The sequence below is a fragment of the Malus sylvestris genome, chromosome 10 (genome assembly GCF_916048215.2).
Source record: "Malus sylvestris chromosome 10, drMalSylv7.2, whole genome shotgun sequence".
Taxonomy (NCBI): Eukaryota; Viridiplantae; Streptophyta; class Magnoliopsida; order Rosales; family Rosaceae; genus Malus; species Malus sylvestris.
This window is the reverse complement of record NC_062269.1, coordinates 22,328,474-22,350,928: the sequence shown is the minus strand read 5'-3', so window position 1 is coordinate 22,350,928 and position 22,455 is coordinate 22,328,474. Positions and strand designations below refer to the sequence as shown.

Below are 22,455 nucleotides of genomic sequence, written 5' to 3'. Positions count from 1 at the left end.
TTTCTTGTTCTTAATTTGTGACGAGGGTTTTTCATCCCTACTTCATAATGCAGGAAGGGTTGGACGCATTCGGAGGATTATGGTGAACCATCTTGCCAAGCCCCTTTCCCATATTTTCTTTGTGGATGAATCGGTTCTCTTTTGTCAGGCTACGGAGACAGAGGCCATAAATGCTATTTGTTTACTTCAACAATATGCCGATGGGTATGGGCAATTCATTAATCTGGAGAAAAGTTTGGTTCATTTTAGTGGGGGATGTCCGCAGTTTTTGAAAGCCCAGTTATCACAGGTGTTTAGGATCAAGCATCAGGAAGGCTTTGGCAAAAATATTTAGGTATTCAAGCGGATTTTGGGGTTTCGAAAAGGAAAGTGTTCGAAGACGTATGGAATAGATTGGATGAGCGAATTAATGGTGTACAGAACAATTTCTGTCAGTTACTGGGAATGAGGTACTAATTAAAAGTGTAGCTGCTGCTACTTTACCTTAGCTATGCTTGCTAAGGTTGGGTGGCGCATCATTTATGTATGCCACTTAGCCAATTTGGGTGTCTTGATCGTATTATTTGGCATTACACATGGCATGGGGTGTATTCGGTTAAATATGGCTATATGGTTGCTCAAGAGATGAATTGGAATAGGGAGCTTGGGCGTAAAAGTGTGGGACAATCAAGTGGGGAAGACAACAAGAATCTGATATGGTCGACATTATGGCATATGAAGGTTCCTCCCAAGCTACGCCATTTTATATGGGGGGTGATATGATTTTTACCACCTGCAAAAGTAGAGATAAAAACACTTAAAAATACTTGCAAAAGTAGAAGGTTGTCGTAGTATATCAGCTCAAGCAAGGTCGTTTTCCACATGGATTGAATGAATAATTTGTGTTTAAACTAAGTCTTAATTAATTATTTGAAACAAGGTTTGGAAAAAATTGATTTTGAAATTTTAAATAATAAAAAAGAATTTTAAATAAAAACAATTAAAGAAATTAGCAAAGTAAAGAAAACAAAAGAAATCGTTTTTGAAAATTAAAGTTGTGAAAGCCTAAGGTTCCGCCGTCACCATTAACAATCCTACGCAATTTTACCAATTACTTATGAATTTCTACATACATGCTTTGAAGGTTAAGTTTTCCTAATACATATTTTCCTTGTGATGTTCAAGCAAAAACGTATATTTAACATGCAACCCGTAGTGATGTTCAGATCAAATACAAACATGCAAGACTCATTAAGCTTTGTGAAAACCCTTTGAAAAACCATGCAATCTTTAAGAGCATGATGTTCGCCTTAAGTGAACTTACAATTACTAATCACAAGAAGCCTTCTTCAATTTTAGGGTGATGTTCCAACAGAAATTGCATCAAATTACTTGTCTAAAAACCCTAATGGTTGTGAATCACTAAGACAATTTGATAATTTAATTGCGGTGATTAATAATTCAAAACAAGCATGCATCCATTCATAAGCAAATTAATAAAATCACATATTCATGTGAAGGCTCGTGGCTTCACCCTAGCAAAAGGACTCGTTACAAACAATCATAATAAAAACTAAAGAAAATATATTAAATAGAAAAATGATTAAAAACACCGTGTAGGCAAAAAGTCTGAAGTTCTCCAAAATAATGCGTAAATTCTCTCAATATTGCGTTCTCCCCCCCCCCCTAATGGCTAAAATGCCTTATTTATACTACTAGAAAATAAAACCCTACCTAGAAAAGGTTTTCTAAAAACTAGGAAATAAAATAATAAAAGGATAACTAGGAATTACATTTATATTCTGACTAAGAAATTTGCCCATCAAACAAATAGCCACGTTTATGGACTTTCAGAGCTCCAAAACAGGCACAAAATGACTCGAATTAAAGATTATGACCTCCTCTTTAAGTTCTAGGAATAGCCCAAGTCCAAAATCTATTATCTTCTAGCCCAAAAGTCACAAATAAACTTTGCAGCCCAATCTGCTAGCACTGCACGCTGGGCATTAATTAATTCGCCACGATCTGATGCTTCGAGATAAAATTATGAAATTTTGACACATTCTTCTTGACAGAATCACGAACCCGCTTCAATTGGAATTATTAAAAAATTCCACCGTTTGATTACTTTTAGCTCAAAACAAGTTCGCATGTCCTACACTAAAAATACATGACAAAGCATCAAAATCTCACCAAAATATATCAAGAATAGAGAATAATATATAGTATAAAATCGACTCATCAAGAGGTGTAAAAATATCCTTGTTGTGCGTACTAATTTGCAACGACGGGGTATTCGCTTGGAGTCTAGATGCCCGCATTGTGTAGAAGATATGGAGACGTAGGTACACTTATTCTTTCGTTGTCCATTTGTCGTGTTTTTTGGTTTGGTTCCCCGCTCTAATTGGATGTGGTAACGGTGGAGGGTGGGGATTTTTTGGAGTGTTGGAAGTGGTTGTGTAATAAATATGGTGAGGCGGGGGAAGCTGAACAACTAATGTGTTGGGTTGTATGTGGTTTGTGGCGGATATGGAAGTGTCGGAATAGTGCAGTTTTTTAGAAGACTATTGTTAAACCTCGAGTTGCGTTGGAGCTATTACAGCAACAATGAGGTGAGATTGAAGACTTTGGGGGGGGGGGGGGAGATGTCACAGCAACCATGTCGACGGCAACAAGATAGGGGGGAGATCCGAGAAACGTGGACTAGGCCCCCATTTCAAACCATCAAAGTGAACTGTGATGGGGCGCGGTGTAAGCCAACTGGAATGGATGGTTTTGGGTAGGTCGCTAGGGATTTTGCCAGAATATTTAAAGGAGCTGGAGGTGTGGGCAATATATTATGTGAATCTAGTTTAATGGCGGAAGTTGAAGCAATAAGGTCGGCTTTGCTGGTTGTGTGGAAAAAGGTTTTGGGGTAGTTCAGTTGGAAACCGATTCGAAGGTCCTGGTGGACATGCTCAATGAGGTCTTACAACCAGAGGCAGTCATAGAAGATATTATACGGGACATTCACCATATTCAACAATAATTTTGTTCAGTAGAGTTTCTTTTTACTTCTCGTGCCTATAATGAGGCTGTGCATCAGGTGCCATCTTATGTCACACGTGTGGGGGGGGTGTTTATATGTGGGATTGCTTTGAACCAGAGTGGTTGTTTAATTCTTTGGCTTCTGATGTAATACATATGAGACATTCTATTCTTTGGCTTCTGAGGCATTCCAGTCTTATCCTAAAATTTATATTTTTGGCTTGTGTTGGTAGAGTGTAATACATATGAGACACTCTATTCCTATAGGGATGGGCAAAATACCCATAAGTATGGGTAACTGTGGTTAACTGCCCATTTAGAAGTCACGGTTACAGTTATGGATAACCATTTAGAAAAATAAACGGTTGTGAGTTTAACCGTTTACCAGTTAAATTTAAATGGACGGTTATGTGTATTATTCGCGGTTATAAACCAGTATCTATTTAATCGTTTATTAATATATGTAAAATTAGAAAGAAAAAAAATCTAAAAACTCTTAAAACTCTAAAATTATTCCATTTAAGTGTTGCATAATTTCTTTTTTCTATTCATTTTCGAATTTCATTGATGTTATGTTGGATATGAGCATGGAGGCGAGCAAATTATGATTAAGATTCAATTTTTTCAATACTACTGCTTTGTTGTACAGTAATTAAGTAATGTTACTGATTCAATTTTTTTAAACTACAATTTCAATTATTTGAATGGTATGAAGATTTAAAAAATTGAAATACAGAAATGTATGTTAAATCAAATACGGACATGGTCTTAGGTTGGTCTTAAGTTGGTAAGCAGTGGGTTCTGAGATTTTGAATGTTGGTGGATTCCGGGTTGGGGAAGATTTAACTGCCAGATATGGGGGTTTTAGGGAAGGAGAAACCTTCGGTTCTAGCTAATGGAGGGTGTGTCGGTAAGGACCATGATGGAGATGCTCGGACACGTGGCGACAGCTTGACTTGCCGCGTAATGACCGTGGGTGGTGGATGCTGTAATAAAGGAAACTGGATCCTCACCAGACTCAAAGGAACTGAGTCCAATGATTAAATGATCCGAGTCATTGAAATTTGATCCAATAATTATAATTATTATAATTTTTAGAAGAGTCCATATTTGTAACCGTTATATCAAATTTCAATAATCCGGTTCATTTGATAAGTGAGTTCAATTCATTGGATCAAAGGGGATCCGGTTCCGTAATAAAGACCAAAGTAACTGTATGGAATAAATAGAAAACCCATCATCAATTAATTTAGATACGACAAAAGTTTTGGCTATTCAAGGTTGATGCTTAATGGGCAGTTTCTTTCCAAATACTTTATATTACGAATGTGTAATAGGACTAAATTTTTAAAAATATATTTACAAACTAAATGATATGTTTGTAAATAATTAAATTATTAATTGAATGTTGATTAATGTGTTTATTTTTTATTGATGATAAATTATTTGATTCGTAAAGTTAGTTTAAAATTTTGATCTTTCTAGCATTATTTATTATGAATTATTTTGTAAAAATAATCTCTACAATTTTTTTATTATGAAAACTAATATCATTTATTCAATTAAATATGGCAAATAGATAAAAAAAATTTTGTAATACTTCAATTGAATTCATCTGTTTATTTTTATACAGTTTTATGATTAAACAATCTTAAAAGATATTTCAGTCTTATCCTAAAATTTATACTTTTGGATTGTGTTGGGAGAGTAACACATACGAGACACTCTATCCCTATGGTACTGTTTGGTACGTGAGATGGAACGGAACAGAATTGGACGAGACGTTTCGTCCCACGTTTGGTGCGCCTAAAACAGGTGGAACGCCCTGTTCCACGGAATGAATTTTGGGTGAATTTTCGTTCTACCTCACCCTCTGGAACGACTCTTTCTACGTACGTGGAACACAAAATTATAACCTCTCTGTCTCCTTCTTCTTCCTCCTTCTTTCCATCTGAGGGCATCTTCGCTCCCTCTCCGTTCCGTCCCGTCCCGTATGCATACCAAACGATACCTACATGACGATAAAGTCAAGAAAGACATTATTATATTTAGAAATACTGACATACGTCATTTCAATATTTGTTTATACCATACTTAGAGCCTCCGTATTTAGCCCTCGTATAAATACTCGGGGGACTCAAATGTAATTATGTAATAAAGAAATGGGCAAATATGTAATAAGTGAGGAGCCCTTATTCTATAAAAAGACTCATCACTCTCCTCATTGAGAGATGCCAATTCTTAGGCCTGAAGCCCCCTCACCCTCAAGCTCTCATCCTCTCATTACAGAGGCTCTCTCCCTCACAATCATCTCAAAGAAATACAATATCAATGTGGACGTAGCCCAAACCTTGGGGTGAACCACGATACATCTTGTGTTCTTTACATTTCTTGCAGATTCACGGTCGGATTTACGTTGTTCCAAGACCTTTCCGGTTTTATACATCAACAATATTAATGCAATATGAGTGACACAAGATGATGCGGTGATTATGACTCCATTACCCATAAGTTTTTCTCATATTGAGTTGGACAAAAGGCTGGAAATATGGGTAGAGGGAAGCCAAGTGAGCGAAGTCAGATGGGTTCTCGGAGTATTTGTTTCTCGGATGGGTCGCAGGTCGTTACGCCTTTCTCTTCATCTTCTTATATTTGTTCATTGACATTTGAAAGCAAATGTGGGGTTGGTTTGACATTGCTGAATTTTTTTTTTTTTTAAGTTTGGGCTAAAATTGTATTCGGTAAATGAAAAAAAAAACATGTTTTTTTTGTCAAAATCATGGGTCCAAACTAGTAGAAACAAAAGCAGCTCTATCCTTACATTTTTTTCACAACACAACAACCCCAAACTAGCCTTAAAAGTATAAAGACACGCTTAAGCTCTTGAGTACAACTCTAAGTATTAATATCGCTTTGTAATAAATAAACAAGGGTAGCGTAATTACTCTAAAAAAATTATTTTACACTTGTCTCAAATATATTTTTCTTCTTGTATTTTTCAAATGATTTTTTTTCGACTATCAATAATAGCTCTCATAAACAAATCATTGTTGTAGTCCTATTTAACTGAGCTATTCTACGGGAATAGAGAGAGGGGGCAGACGGCAATGAGAGAGAGAGAGAAGATAGTGATTTAATTGTGAGTTGTGTGTTGTATATCACCCCATTGTGCCTTTATTTACAGTAGTAGGATAAGTCAAAATCCTTAACCTTTTAGGATAACAACTCTTAATAGGTAATCAACTCCTAATAGGAATATAAGCGATATTCCTAGATTCACTATGAGTTACACAATCACATTCATATTTTAAATATGACTGCAACACACCCCCTTGGGTGTGTAAATACTCAACAAACCATCACATCAGATCTTCAGCAGATAAGGTAGAATAGTTGATGAAGTTGACGGCATAACAGGTGAATGTGAGTCTCAAATTTAAGACAGTATGCATTGATAGTAAAACTCACAAAAACCTCGCTATGGTAAAACCCAAGGTATAGGGAAAACCCATAGACTAAGGAGAAAAGTGAGAAGTATGCATAATGTCTAAAACAAACGTCAAACATGATACAAGTAGTGAACTCAACGGAGTATGATCATCTCAAGATGGGTGCCTTGTTAAAACCTCGTTAGGTAGCAAAAACCTAGTTGGAAAAATGCTCCTAATCGTAGGAGAAAGAGTACATTAAGATCAAGTGAGTATACATTTCTTGATACTCCCCTTGAGTTAGATATAACTTCTAAATAAGAGAAATATAAGCAATTCAACTCAGATAATTTACGCATATCGATTCCTTGGACGAGTTTCTGAAAAGTAGACTTGGGCAATGACTTGGTGAAGAGATCGGCCAGGTTGTCCTGGGAACAAATTTGCTTGACTTCAATGTTCTGATGCTGTTATTGCTAATGAGAATAAAAGAATTTTGGTGTTATGTGATTGGTGTTGTCTCCCTTGATGTATCCCTTCTTTAATTGCTCGATACATGTTGCATTGTCTTCAAAGATCATCGAAAGAAGGTCAACGACGGAAGTAAGACCACTACTGTTTCGAATATGTTCCATAACTGCTCTAAACCAAAAGCACTCACGTGATGCTTCATGCAGGGCGAGAATCTCAGCATGGTTCGAAGAAGTCACAACTAGCGTTTGCTTGGTAGACCTTCAAGATATAGCGGTTTTCCAACGGTAAAGACATAACCCGTTTAAGAACATGCTCTATGTGGGTCAGACAGATATCTAGCATCTTCGTAACCAACAAGTCAAGAATCTATCCTGTCACATCCCGGCCCGGGCCCCACCACATCCCAGGTTCGACTCCGTCGTACCACGATATTGTCTGCTTTGGGCCCCGACCACGCCCTCATGGTTTTGTTTTTAGGAACTCACACGAGAACTTCCCAGTGGATCATCCATCCTGGGATTGCTCTTGTGCGAACTCGTTTAACTTCGAAGTTCCTACGGAACCCGAAGCCAGTGAACTCCTAAAAGGCATCGTGCTAGGTAGAGATGAAAATATACATATAACGTTTACATGATCCATTCCCCTTGGCGATGTGGGATGTTACAATCCACCCCCTTAAGGGCCCAACATCCTCGTCGGCACACTTCCGGCCAGGAATTAGCTATGATACTAAATTGTCACGTCCTGGCTAGGGCCCCCACCACATCCCGAGCTCGACTCCGCCATAACACGATATGTCGCTTTGGGCCCCGACCACACCCTCACGGTTTTGTTTCTGGGAACTCACACAATAACTTCTCAATGGGTCACTCATCCTGTAATTGCTCTTTTGTAACATCCCACATCGCCCAGGGGAGTGGATCCTGTAAGCCTTATATGTATATTTCTATCTCTACCTAGCACGAGGCATTTTGGGAGCTCACTGGCTTCGGGTTTCGTAGGAACTCTGAAGTTAAACGAGTTTGCGTGAGAGCAATCCCACGATAGGTGACCCACTAGGAAGTTCTTATGTGAGTTTCCAGAAACAAACCGTGAGGGTGTGGTCGGGGCCCAAAACAGACAATATCGTGCTACGACGAAGTCAAGCCCAGGATGTGGTGGGGGTTCGGGCCGGGATGTGACAAATCTGAGAACCCAAAGGGGCGGAAACACTTGAAGATTCGCGAGTATAAAACAAGCCCAAATCCATTGTACCCTTGAGGTGGCAGAAGATGTCTTTAACACCATTCCAGTGCCTGCGTGTGGGCATATTGTTGTATCTAGCCAAAAGATTAACAACGAAGGAGATGTCGGGTCTAGTGCACTGAGCCAAGTACAATAAAGCCCCAATTGCACTTAGGTATGTAACTTCGGGTTCCAAAATCTGTTTATCATCTTCCTTTGGACGGAAGGGATCTCGTTTAGCATCTAGAGTCTGAACGACCATAAGTGTACTCGAATGCTTCGCTTTACACTCATTAAAACATCGCAACACCTTTTGGGTGTAGTTCGATTGATGTACTAGGATTTCATCCGAACAATGCTCGATCTCCAGGCCGAAACAATATCGATTTTCCCAAGATCTTTCATCTCAAATTCCAATTTCACGTGCGAGAAATTTTCCTCAAGCTCTGCAGGAGTTTCGATGAGGTTCATGTTGTTGACATAAATTGCAACGATTGCAAATTCAGAATATGACTTCTTTATGAACATGCATCGGCATAATTCGTTGTTCACTTAACCCTGACTTGTCGAATATTCACTCAGACAGTTATACCACATCCGCTCATATTGTTTAAACCATTAGAGTGACCTCCTCAATCTAATTGAGCGAGTGTTCTATGGTCTAGAACTATTTGAACTAGTCAATGGAAGTCCTTCTGGAACTTGGATGTATATTTCCGTATCTAGATTCCCATAAAGATATGCGGTTACCACGTCCATAAGCTGCATATTCAGTTTTTCAGAAACTACCAAACTGATAAGGTAACAGAACATTATAACATCCATTACGGGGAATACGTCTCCTAGTAATCAACCCAGGGTGCTGAGAAAAGCCTTGCACTATAAGGCATACCGTACTATTTCATTATTCTCATTACCCTACCTCACGAAAACACACTTGTAGCTAACGGGTTTCACATGTGGAGGAGTTGGAGCTACATGCCCAAACACCTTACGTTTCGTAAGTGAATCTAGTTTGACCTAGATTGCTTGTTTCTAGTTTGACCAATCTGTTTTACGTCGGCATTCATCAATGGAACGTGGTTCAATGTCATTGCTAAGCATGATGTCAATAGTTACTGAGTACGCAAATGCATCATTGACGATCATCTCATTATGATTCCAAACCTCATCCAATATTGTGTAGTGGATCAAAATCTTTCGATTCTCGGAGGCCAATTCATCTCGTCTAAGACATCACCGTAATCTAGAATAACCTCATGTGTTGGAACGGATGAGTGAACGATGGTCGGATTTAAACTAGGGTCACTAGTTGGTGCCGATTTTCTTTTTCGGGGTTGTGAATCCTTTGAACCAAGGTGTGGCCTCCCCATTTTCGGGGACGGTCCGGCTTTCCCATGTGGGATAGTGACATACGCAGGGTACATCTATCCTTGCAGGTGCGTTTGCAGCGGGTATATGTGATCTTGTCATTTTAGCTAGATCGGTGAAAGCATCTAGCATGCTTTGAGCAATGCTCTGAAGATCTATAATTCGTCGCACCTTAGTTTCAAACCGAGCAGTACAGGGATCTAAATGAGACATAGTGGTAGCATACCAGTACAATTCGCTACGTTCTCTAGGAACGTTAGCATGCTTTCTCCCCCTAACGATGGGAAAATTATCTCATCAAAGTGACAATTCGTAAAACGTGCAGTAAGGAGATATTCTGTCAAGGGTTATAAATAGTGAACAATTGATGGCGAATCATAATCGACATAGATTCTTATTTTTCTCTGATGACCCATTTTGGTATGTAGTGGCGGGGCTATTGGTAAACAAAATGCGTACCCAAACACTCGTAAATGCGAGACATCAAGCTAGTATTCAGTAACCAACTGTAACGGTGAATGAGGTTGGGTGGCGGTGGGCCTCAGATGGACCAATATAGCTATGTGAAATATTGCATAGCCCCATGCAGATACCGGCAGTTTGGCTCGCTTCTCCTAGGCTGTTTTAGGTGTGAACATGAGGTACATGATGTTCCACTTCAATCCCTATTGACATGCAATAATCGTTAAAAGTCTGTGACATAAACTCTCCAACGTTATCCAATCGAATTGACTTGATCAGATAATCAGGGTGGTGAGCCTTAGCTTAATAATTTGTGCTAGGAGTTTAGCAAATGTAACGTTACGTGTGGACAACAGGCAAACATGTGACCATCATGTCAATGCATGAACCAACATCATAAAATATCAAAATGGTCCGTATGGTGGTTGGACAGGTCCATAAATATCCCCTTGAATCCTCTAAAGAAACTTAGGCAGGAGTTGTGAATAATCTTTGTAATCGAGGGTTGAGTATTCAACTTCCCTAAAGCACACGCTTTGCATGCTGAGAATCCAATGTAAGGAGGTAACTGATGCCCATGAGATGATTTGAGGATACGGCGCATCATGTCACGTTCGGGATATCCCAAACTATCATGCCAAAGTAACAAAGTGCTCTGGAACTCAGACATAAGGCTAGCCACATGGTGGGCTTCTATGCCATGAATGGTTGTGATGTACAACCCACTCGGGAGACGTTCTAACTTCTCGTGAATACGCTTCTAACTATATTCGTATGAAGTGATACAAAGAAATTCAGAACCATTATCTTCAAATGTTTTAATATGATATTGATTATTTCGAATATCTATAAAACTCAGCAATGTTCTTTCGAAACGTGGAGAATAGAGGGCGTCTTTAATGGTTAAAACAGTACCATTGGACAACATGATACGGGCCTTTCTGTATCTTTCAATCAAGTTGGATGTGCCTGAGAGAGTTGTCAAAGATGCTTTCTTAGGTTCAAAATTAGTAAAATAATGTCGTTCATGCAATATGGTGTGCATGGTAGCACTATCAGCCAGACAACGAATTTCCCCACTAGACATATATCTAGAAATAAATTGATTGAATTGGTCACATGCATAAATAAAATAATATCCATAACATAATAATCCATAATTCAAAACAAACCAAAACCAAACAAATTATTCCAAATACTTAGAAAAATTGTTCAAAATTAAACCATAAACCTAGAAAAATAGGGGAGAGGATTCGGCCATTCCTCGTGGGTAAAACACCCTAAAACATGTCTAAAATTTATTCGTCCATAGGAGCTGATGCCTCATGAAAATATGATATCTCTATTGATGTGGTAGCATCTTCCGAATGATCCACATGTGCAAAGTTAGACTCACGATGAGAATGATACTTGGCAATATCCTCGGGGGTAGCTCGGCATACGCGTGGCCAATGATCCCTTGATCCACATCGTTAGCATATGTCCATTTCAGTGGAAGCCAACTGAACATGAGTTTTTCGTTTGTTCTTAAAGTTTGGGGGCTTAGGGGCAAGAGGTGGACGCTACTGGGTCACATTTCCTCCTTTGGGTACGCCTTGACTCTATGGACCTTGGGTCCGTGGTGGAACTTGCCGCTCATTTCCATGACCACGATAGTTCTTGCGTCGTTTATGGCTGCTAGAATTGGTCGCATACGATTCAGGCACAACATTCGAGCCAGTCGATCGAGCTTGATGATTCTTCATCAAAAGTTGGTTTTGCTTTTCAGCTAGAAGTAGGACAAAGATCAAATCCGAAAATTTGGTGAAATTATGTGCCTATATTGTTGTTGCATGACAATATTGGTGGCATGGAAGGTCGAATAGGTATTTTCCAGGAGATTTGATTCGATAAGTTCCACTTTACAGAATTTCAGCAGTGATCGGATTCTACAAACTTCAGAGTTGTATTTATTCACAAACTTAAGGTCCTAGAAGCATAGATGCTGCCAGTCCTGTCTTGCTTCAGGCAAGTATATGTCTTTCTGGTGATCGAAACGGCCGGCCAAAGCAAGCCAGAAGGTGTGTGGGTCTTCCTCAACCAGGTACTTGGTCTGCAGTGCATCATGGATGTGTCTTCGAATGAAAATTATTTCGTTAGCTTTTTGAGCTTCGTTGACATGTTTATCATCGGTAGGTGCCTCGATGGTGGTTCTAATGCCCTTTGCTGTAAGATGAAGCTTCACGTCTTGAGCCCACTTAAGGTAGTTTCTTCTAGATGCTACCAAAGCGGTGAAATCGAGCTTGTTCAACTTCGACATGTCCCTAAAACGGAGGTACAACAAAAACATGATTAGTCATATGGTAATCCATAGACATATATTGTACAACATTCGGGTTCTATAGACATGTATTGATTTAATTTATGCATGAAAGCTACAGGTTTCATGTGGTAAGTTTTGAATGAAAACTTCGGGTTTAAAAGGCACTAAATATGAAAATACAGGTTCAATTTAGTTTTATGAACGATCAGTTCATAAAGGAGAGGTTCCTACAAGAAACGCAGAATAATATGCTGACTTAAGTATAGTGGATTTGAGTTTCTTCGGTAACTCAAGTGTGAGAGCTTCGGGACTACGAAAGTATGTCAATGGTTCAAAGTATAAAAATAAATTATTGAATCGTTAATGTCCAAAAGTGATCTTCAGGTCAATAATTTTGGATTTATTATCAGATTAATGGACTATAGGTCACTTTTAATTAATTCAATAGATCAAGACCAAATGGGTCGATCATGGAAGCAAAATAATATGAAAGAAGGGCCATGCAAGTTCGACTGCAGGAGTATTGGGCATCGGGGAGGGCTGCAGGCCTCGGGCCGAAAGGGTTTGAGGAGCCCAGCATCAATAATTGCCAGTATTAGGTCGAATTGGTGGACACGGGGTAGGCCCAACAAAAAGGGTTGAGTCTGTGAAGCCCAGCCGAAGATGGGTTTCATTGTTATTGGGTCAGGACGAGCTAAGCCCAGCATAAAGGGTTATGGGTAAGCAGGGTGGGGCGTAAGACAAGGCCCAGCAGCCTATTGCTGCTGGTATTTTGGGCGGGGGACTCATGGACAGTTCTAAAGAAGGTTGTGGGCTTCCTTATGGGGTAGATTGGGTTTCAGACCCGAGGTGGTGTGTTCGTGTGGTTGCAGCAAGGCCCAAAGGGTTGCTGCCATGGTCCAGACGTCGAAATGACGTCGTCCTAGTGGCGTGCTTTTTGCGAGAGAGAAAAGAGTGATTTAATTGTGAGGTGTGTGTAGTATCACCCCATTGTACCTTTATTTATAGTAGTAGGATAGATAAAATCCTTACCCTTTTAGGATTAGAACTCTTAATAGGTAATCAACTCCTAATAGGAATATAAGGGATATTCCTAGATTCATTAGGATTTACACAATCACATTTCTAGTTTCTAAACATCTTTCAAAATTTTGAAGTTAGCTTCTTAACAGACTATGGTAATATGCGTTGACCCACCCACTTCACATGACAACCCAATCAAGAGATAGTTCTTAGCTAGTCCACTGTTTTGGGTCGGAATAGAAACATAAATTAGAGACCATATTTTCACTTAAGGGTTTTATCGGAAATTAGTTCTTGACACACACCTTTAAGATGGTTTTTAAAACTAAAAATTGATTATTCTAATCCTTGAAAATATGTATCACAAATTGATTTGGTTCTTTCACTTTTGTAGAAACTTTTGTTATATGCTGACGTGACACATAAATGGTTCTTGTAGGACTTAAGGCATTTTATCACAATTGGTCCCTAAAGGTGACTCACACCATCAAGATAATTCTTGAAATTTAAAATCAATCAATGTAGTCCCTGAAATAGGTGTCGCAAATCAATGTAGTTATTCCGTCACAATTATGTCAAAAATTCTATTGTGTGTTGATGTGGGTTTAATAATTTAGTAATTAATTAAAAAAGTTGTCAAAATATCGTTTTACACAATGATACTATCTCAAGGTAGAGCTCGCCATTCTCCGCGTCACCAAGATCACTGGGTAGCGTTCAACAAGCTCTCCAAGATTACGGTTGTGAGGTTGTCAATCACAAAAATGGGGACGGTGATTGCACATAAGTTCTCGCCAAAGGTGGCCTTGATCTTGGTCCAATCCGTGAAAGGTGTCTTGAGAATTTTTTTTTTCTTCAGAGAAGAGACGGTGATGGCTACCATAGGTGGAGGTAGAGGAGTGTGAGTTGGGATCGAAGGTGATTGGGGTTGACAACTTTTTTAACTAATTATTTAATTCTTAAACATAGTTCTAATCTATTTTTAATTTAATTAGACTTGTGGAAACCATTTATGTGTCACACCAACACATAGCAGAATTTTTTATAAAATTGTGACTGAAAAATTATATTGATTTGAGACGCTTATTTATAGGACTAAGACTACATTGTTATAAAAAAAATTAAAAAAAAAACTTGTCAGGCCCATCTTGTGTGAGTTAATTTCAAGGATCATTTGTGATGGAAAAAAAAAAAAACAACTTGGGAGACCGATTTATGCGCTACATAGCACATAACAATTTTTTTTCTTTTCTGAATTGTGTTGGAATGATCACGTTGATTTGTGATACCTATTTTCAAAAACTACATTGATCGATTTTCAATTTCAAAGACCTTCTTCATGGTCTGGGTCAATTTTAAAGATCATTTGTGATAAAAAAAAATAAAAAAAACCTTTCACAATTGACCTAATAAGTTTATAAACGTCTTCTTCTTTTATCCATTTATTGTTAATTTATTATTATTTGATGAATTTAACCATCAAAATATTTTCCATTTACTGAAAACTATTTTATCTGTTTTTGTTTTGATTCTTTTATTTTCTGTGCTCAGAAGGATTCAACTAAAAATTGCTTTGAACTCACTTCAAAGATGACTTTGGATGTCATCAAAGAAGAGAATGGCACGGGAAAGCATGAATCAAAGCAATATTTTGTGCCCATAAAAAGAAAAAGTAAAGAGTAAATTGAATGCTTTAATATTTTTAATCGTGGCAAAAGATTATTCAGTCATGGCAATAAACAAAAGTGGATTGAACGCTGCTTTGTACAATTTTTTTTTTCTTTTGACAGGGCAAAATTCATTACCAACGAAACATACAATGCACAATATAAATAGAGACCCAATTACAATTAAAGTAAACTAAACTATGGACCCAGAGCAAAAAACCAAACCCAAAGGTTGAGCCCAAAACATGAACACAGAAAGCAAAAACCCTAGACCTAGGTTATTCGTAATATACAACAGCAACTTAAATGCCTTGTGAGTCGGCTTCCTTAAGTCCGTTGTTCCTCAGTAGCTCAGTGGTAGAGCGGTCGGCTGTTAACTGACTGGTCGTAGGTTCAAATCCTACTTGGGGAGAATTTATAGTTTGAGCTTTTATGACCTAGCGACCCCTGTCCTTCTCCTTAGTTTCTAAACTAGCGCAATCGTGGGACATCAAAAATGGAAAACTACTGCGGCTAGGAAGATTGTGATGCAAAACACTTCGGGTATCTCTTGCAAAAGGATTCCCTGATGTGCAACTCACCCCAATTTACAAAACTTCTCTCATTAGTAACCTACCGTTTGCCCACTCTAACACCATATATCCCAACCTAAAAGGCTCACACCCCAACAATAATAACTTTTTTGGAACGGGTTTATCATCATTTGGTGTTCTGATTCAATAACACAATGTTATGCGTAAATTTCTCTTCACACAACATGCATCATTTTACAGCGCGCGACCTCAAAGCAACAAAAACGCGTGACGTATATAATCAAAACCCATTACGACGTACACGTGAAGTCGTGAGTGATCATAAGGACCACGCTGTAAAACTGTTTTAAGGCATCCAATGAGTGCTGTAATACATACCCTATACAATGTTTGCCAAACGTCGTATTAGCTTGTTAATTTACAGCTTTCTTCCTAATTCTTCATCGCTCACACGTGTATTTATAGCACCCAGAAAATAATATTTTTTACGATATGCATACTAAGCATGCCGTAAAACTCAAGCCGTAAAATCTCAAAAATGTTGTATTGTTACATTATTGGATTAAAAATGCTACTTTTCACCCAAACGTACTATAAATGTTCCGCGTCTTATGCCAATTATCAGCTTCCCACCGATTGTTGATGCATGGTTGGAATCAATGGCCGACAAGGATGAAGTTACTTACATGGGTGAATTATGGGGTACAAATCTTTTGTGCATGGTCTACACTTTTGTTCCTTGTTGAGCTAGGGTCCTATCAGAGGACCCCCTCCTTGATCATGCTCGATTATCATAGCCTAACAGGATTGATATACGATCTGTTGTGGTCCTTCATGTCGTCTTCTTGTTACATATATAGGTCCCAGAAATCAGGCTAAAGTTTGGAAGATTAATCATTGAAGTATAGGATGTGCCCTACCATCTCAATTGACAATTGTAGTCCACATGCCCTCTCTAAAGCCTATAGCTAAAGAAATATTGTGTGAAATCAAAGGTCTTCTACTCTTCTTGTTCTACAAAGCGGAAATTTCTTTTAACTTCCGTTTCTTTTTCGTATATGAATTGAAAATATCTCTTTCGTACATGAACTGAAAATATCTCTTCTTGTTCCACATGCCCTCCCTTTTTATTTTCATCTTCCGTTTCTTTTTCGTACATGAACTAAAAATATTTTTCAACAGAGCGGAAAATGAATGCTTCTAAACCAAATGATTACATATAGAATAAGATTTCTGATTGTATAGTGCACAAAAAAGGCCGTTGATGACTCTTTGAATTAGTTTACATAATAATAGGGAAAAGAGACCCGTGATTATTTGATTTAAGTTATTTAAAAGAAACAAAGATTTGAGTGGTACAATGGGACAACATCATGATTTGAAAATGGTTAGAGGTTCCCCTCATGCTATTGTTGATTGCCTAAAAGTTCTTATTCTTAATTTTTTTTTTTTTTTTTTTTTTTTTTTTTTTGCGAGGTTCCCCCCAATACTTTGATTCCCTTGAATCCTTTCTCAATGGATAAGTACACCCTTCTAGGGTTCAACTCAAGTAATGCGGACCTTTTTACCGAATCTGTTAATATGTTTTTATATAGTTTCTATGACTAAACAATCTCATATTTTATTTTATTTTTGCATAGATGATCTTTACATAATGAATACATTAAACGATTTTAACCAGGAACACAAAATATCGTAAATCGGTCATTAAGTATCGTGAGGAGAATTCCTCTTTAACGTTAAGGAGCTAAGTTAATTCCTTTAGGAAACACGAGATGCATAGGAACCATTTATACTAAATAGTATTTTCATTCCCTCATTAAAAAAATGAAAATATTTTGCCCTCTTGCTCTTGTTTTTATATCCACGTACAAAATATAGAGATTCCATGTCCAAATTGATTCATTATTCAAATTAAATGATAAAACATTGCTAAACTTACACTGGAAAGAATATTTGAATCACCTTCCAGTCTAGTGGATAAAACCATCTCTTTCCATTCGAAATGTTTGACCGTTTGCATAACGTTCAAACAAACTTAATATTTGCCAGTGCCGGATTGCACTAGCTAGGTCTTCTATTTCAATCCACAAAATCTCGGTTTCAAACCCTTAATCCTTCTTTTTAGTGTAGTTTAAAATAAAAAGAAGGGATACTTTGAATGCGATCCTTAATCCTTAACATTCTTTGACTAAAAACTTAATGGTATTCAAAGTTTGATCAAAGTTCCTTGACTTTGTACACCTCATTATATTACAATTAATATTTATATTTTTATAGTTTTGACATTAATTATTTGATATTTTATGAGATTTATAGTCCTATAAATTTAAAATCCCTCATTATAATACTATTAGAAATGGTTACAATAAAAAAATTCAAACATTTTGATTGAATAAATAGATAAAAACTATGTAAAAATAAGAAATAATAAATGGCAAAAGAATGTATTCATAGTGTTAAAAAAATTGGTACATTTTACATATAACAAAGTGGTACATTAATAAAGAAGAATTGATACATTATAAATAAATTAGGGCACATATAAAAGATTAAAAAATTATGAGTACAAATGAATTTAAAAAAAATATAAGCGCTAAAAGAAATTAATACATGGGTACAAAATAAAACTAAAAAGAAAATACTACAAATTTTAAAAAATGTTGCAAATTAAAAGTGGGTACAAACTAAAAATATAAATATATGATACAAAGTTTAGGCATAAAACATAAATATACCATATGTAATTTTTCTGTAATTGATTAAATATACAATGTCACGTGACGGTATACACATGGGTACAAATACAAATAAAACTTTAAAAAATATGGTCACAAAAAGAAACTAATATATGGGTACAAATTAAAAATGAAAAGAAAATTGATACAAATTAAAAAGAGTTACAAACTAAAAATAAAAATATATGATAAAAAATTTAGCCATAAATATAAATATACTAATTTTAACATTTTTAACACTTTCTTCAAAAAGAAAAACATTTTTAACACCAAAGGAATATATTTAAAAATAAAAATATTTTATTATTCAAATAATTAATGATGTTATTAATACCCAAGAACCTTGATAAAAAATTGAAAATGAATAGGATTTTAATCAATGGAGTAACAAAAAGAATGACGTGAACCTAATTTCTCCTAAAAAGAACTTATTTTTAGCTACACTCTTAGAACTTAATTGTAATCTCACTTTATCTTCTGAAACTCAAAACTCATCATTTCTCTCTGAAACTCAAAATTTGTTCCACTTTGACTTGTGACTCTCTCCGAAATTCGTAGGTTGCCTCTTGAAACATATGTGAGACCCAATACATAATAAGATTATGCCATATCTGCAATAAATTTGATTATAAATCTCCATTATGCGTTAACATTCAACAATCAGAAAATATTAAATTTAAAAGAAATTAAAGAGATGAAAAAACTAAAAAAGAATTGATTAGTCTGATGCACTCAAATCAAACCCACATTAGAATTTAACAAATTTAAGGTAATTTGAAGCAAATTTTGAAATTTATAGAGATGACTTTCGAGTTTCAGAAAGCAAAATAAAATCAAAGTCGAGTTCCAAGGACGAAGTGGAGCAAATTTTAAGTTTCAGTTAATAAAGTGGTAACTTTTGAATTACCGAGACTAAAGTAAGATTAAATCAAATTTTAGAGACATAGCTAAAAATAAGCCATAAAAATATGGCTTGTATTAAAAAAAAAAATAGAAACTTGAGATTTTATATAATTTAAAAGGAAAAATAAACAAACAATAAAAAAAAGAAAAATTCACGTTACACCAACCCTCAGAAGAAGCTATCTCATTGGGCTATAGCCTATACCGCTATGGTAGTAGTTTGCTCTAGTAAAACACAACACAAAGTAAAAACCCCCTCTCCCCTACACGCACCAACAACTTGTAGTTGTACTGTTGTACACCTATCACCACAAGTTACAAACCATCAAACTCCCCTATCATTTTTACAAGGGATCCATTTGTGTCACTACAATGGGGCTCCGAACCACGTGCTTCCCGTCGCTCCAGTAAAGCGACCCGAACGCCGCACCTGACTCACCAAACACCACATTCCTCCTGTCCACCGCGACCGTCACTATAAAGCTCCGCTTCTTTACCGCCCCACTAAACACCAGCCTCGACGGCTTCACTGACACTGTCACCCCTTTCGGGGCCTCAATCCTAGACCCATACACCGCATTGGGTTGCCCCACATTCGTCACGCTCCGGATAAACATCTTACTCGACTTACCCGCCCTGGAAAACACCGCGCCTATGGACGGGTAATTGAGATTCTCCGGCGCAGGCTTCTTCACCGGACAGTTGGGTTGGACCCGAGTGATGACCTGAATCACTCTTGGCCCATACCCAACTCCACAAAGAAACCGAACGTAATCATCATTGGTGATGTCATAAATAAGCCCAGGATCCATAGCCCGGCCCAAATTCAAATGACCCGCCCCCAAATCATAAGGCGTGGAGGGCTTTCCGGTTGCCTCATCGGTCATGGTCTGATTTCTGTTATCAGTCACGCTCGCCGTTGTCATCATGGCGGATCTTATGGCGGCCGGGCTCCAATCCCGGTGAGCCGACTTCAGTAAAGCCGCGGCTCCGCTCACGTGCGGAGCGGCCATGGAAGTCCCGGACAAAATGTTAAACTCGGTTTTCCTCTTGTCAGTGTCCAGACCGGTGGGTCCCACGGCGTCGGTCCAAGCGGCCAAGATGTTGACTCCAGGGGCGATCAGGTCTGGCTTCAGAATCTCCGGGCTCAGCCCGTTCGGCCCACGACCCGAGAACGAAGCCACAACCGGAGCCGGTTTGATTCCAATCACAGTCCCTTGGAAATCGAGCGTCGCCATGGGGGTCTTGGTGGAGGCCACGTAGGCCTTTATTGCGTCACCCTCGTCGGCCCCGACGGCGCAAGTGGCCAGGATATGTGCGTCGCCGACGAGACCCTCGCCGTTAGAAATTCCGTTAGCGAGGATCATTCCAACACCGCCGGCTTTCTTCACGACTAAGCCTTTGGCCACTCGAGGACTGCTCCCGCGGTCACATATTACAATTTTGCCCCTGACCTGGCGCGGGTCCAGAGAGTTCTCCATGCACAGCGAAGCAGAGAGCATGCCTGATTTCCCAGGATAAACGACAGGGTACATCTTGCCTTTGAGAGGTAATCCGGAGTACAGCGACACACCGCTTAGTCTCCGGCCGTTGCCTAAAATCACAACCGCCGGGAAATTCCGATCGATGGTTCCCGCGCCCACCGTAGTAAGCCAAGGCGCGAGATTAGTCACCGACATGCCGTTTGGACCGTCGTTGCCGGCCGAGGAAGACACGAACACTCCGTGCGAAACCGCTCCGTACGATCCAATCGCAATCGGATCGAGATAATACGGAGGAGTAACACCGTCGCCGCCTCCGATTGAAATAGAAATGACATCAACGCCGTCATTAACGGCGGCGTCAAAGGCGGCCAATATATCAGAGTCGAAGCAACCAGAATCCTTCCAGCATACCTTATAAACTGCCAATCGAGCTTTTGGAGCGACTCCTTTCGCTATTCCGGCGGCGTAACCCGACATGCTCGCCTCGAAAGCGTGCCGGCCGATCGCCGTGGAGGCGGTGTGGGTACCATGACCGTCCGCATCTCTCGGCGACCGGAACTCCACCGTATCGTTGATCGGCGATATCGGACCTCCAGCATTGGCCGCCGCCTCGTGGCCCTTGATGAAGAATCGAGCTCCGATCAGCTTCCTGTTGCAGTTACTCTTCGCAAATTTAGTTCCTGTCTCGCAAACCCCCTTCCACCGCCTCGGAATCGCCCCAAGATTCTTATCCGTGAAACTGCGACGCTCCGGCCAGACGCCGGTGTCAAATACTCCGACAATGACGTCGGAGCCATAGTCCGATTCCGACCACAGCCCCCTCTGGTTCCTGAGCCCCAAAAATTGTGGGGATCGAGTAGTGTGGAGACTCCGGCGGCGGTCCTGGATCACAGCAAGCACCGAAGGGTGGTCGGAGATGGCGGAGACCTGGTCGGGAGTGAGAGAGGCGGAGAAGCCGTGGAAAACGGTGTCGTAGACGTGGAGGATCTGGGGCGGGTCGGCGAATTCGGAGGCGTACCAGTGGTAGTGGGTGGGGAAAATCGAGGGCTTGGAGTGGCGGTCGACGCGGAAAATGAAGGTCTTAAGGGTTTGATCGGCGGCCTGCGGCGCGATTTGGGCTGAGAATTTGAATAATGTGAGGAGAAAGAGGAGGGGGAGGAGAGGATTGGAGGCCATTGGAAGGGGGGCAGAGAGTGAGAGTGAAGTGGAAGAAGTGCGTGTGACCGACAGAGAAGAGGGGAGTGTTATAAGTGAGATTATTATTCTTTGTTTTGAATAATTAATCTGGAATTCTAATTAATTAATCATTTTCCCGTTTTAGTAATTTTGTTAGTTATTGTAATGGCCGGAGTGTGAGTGGATAATTTTGTCGTAGATGAGTCAGCCCATTTACTGCGTGGGGCCTCGACAAAAGACAATCGACATTAGATTTTGAAATCTTTGCTACGAAAACGACGGCGTAGGGTCCTTAATTTAACGTAGGTTTCACACTTTGATTGGTGGAGTAAGCGGTGCCGTTTTGTCAGCTTAATCTGAAGGATAAAAAGAAGAAAAAGATAAAGATATTAAAGCGACGGTCCGTCAATTTTCGGGGTTTCTATTCCCATCTTTACTCCTCAATTCGAGCGAATTTAATTCTGAGTTGTGGGGATCCATAATTTCTTTTCTTTTTACTTTTCATGTGGTTATGATGTTGAATCATGATCGTTGCATAGGTGGTGATCATGATCATGATATGCCTATGGTCTGCCCGAGTCCTATCACATTTTTGGGTAAAATCGACCACTTGGGGTCGAATAGTTTTGATAGCTATAAAGTGGATTGATGGGAGACGTAGTCA

The 22,455-nt window shown here is 39.0% G+C and overlaps 1 protein-coding gene and 1 non-coding gene across 2 annotated transcripts; one reads left to right on the top strand and one right to left on the bottom strand.

The window, feature by feature from the left end:
- The first annotated feature begins 15,297 nt into the window (after positions 1-15,297).
- Positions 15,298-15,369, top strand: TRNAN-GUU (transfer RNA asparagine (anticodon GUU)). Its single transcript has one exon. It is a non-coding gene; the product is annotated as a tRNA-Asn (tRNA).
- Positions 15,370-19,219: 3,850 nt separating this feature from the next.
- On the bottom strand, positions 19,220-21,863 carry LOC126586267 (subtilisin-like protease SBT1.6). Its single transcript, XM_050251074.1, has one exon. The coding sequence runs from the start codon at positions 21,789-21,791 to the stop codon at positions 19,476-19,478; it is 2,316 nt and encodes a 771-aa protein (XP_050107031.1). The 5' UTR covers positions 21,792-21,863; the 3' UTR covers positions 19,220-19,475.
- Between the last annotated feature and the right edge of the window lie 592 nt (positions 21,864-22,455).

Bases quoted from the DNA above. Each gene is read 5' to 3' on its own strand.
- LOC126586267 (XM_050251074.1), bottom strand. From the start codon at position 21,791: ATGGCCTCCAATCCTCTCCTCCCCCTCCTCTTTCTCCTCACATTATTC.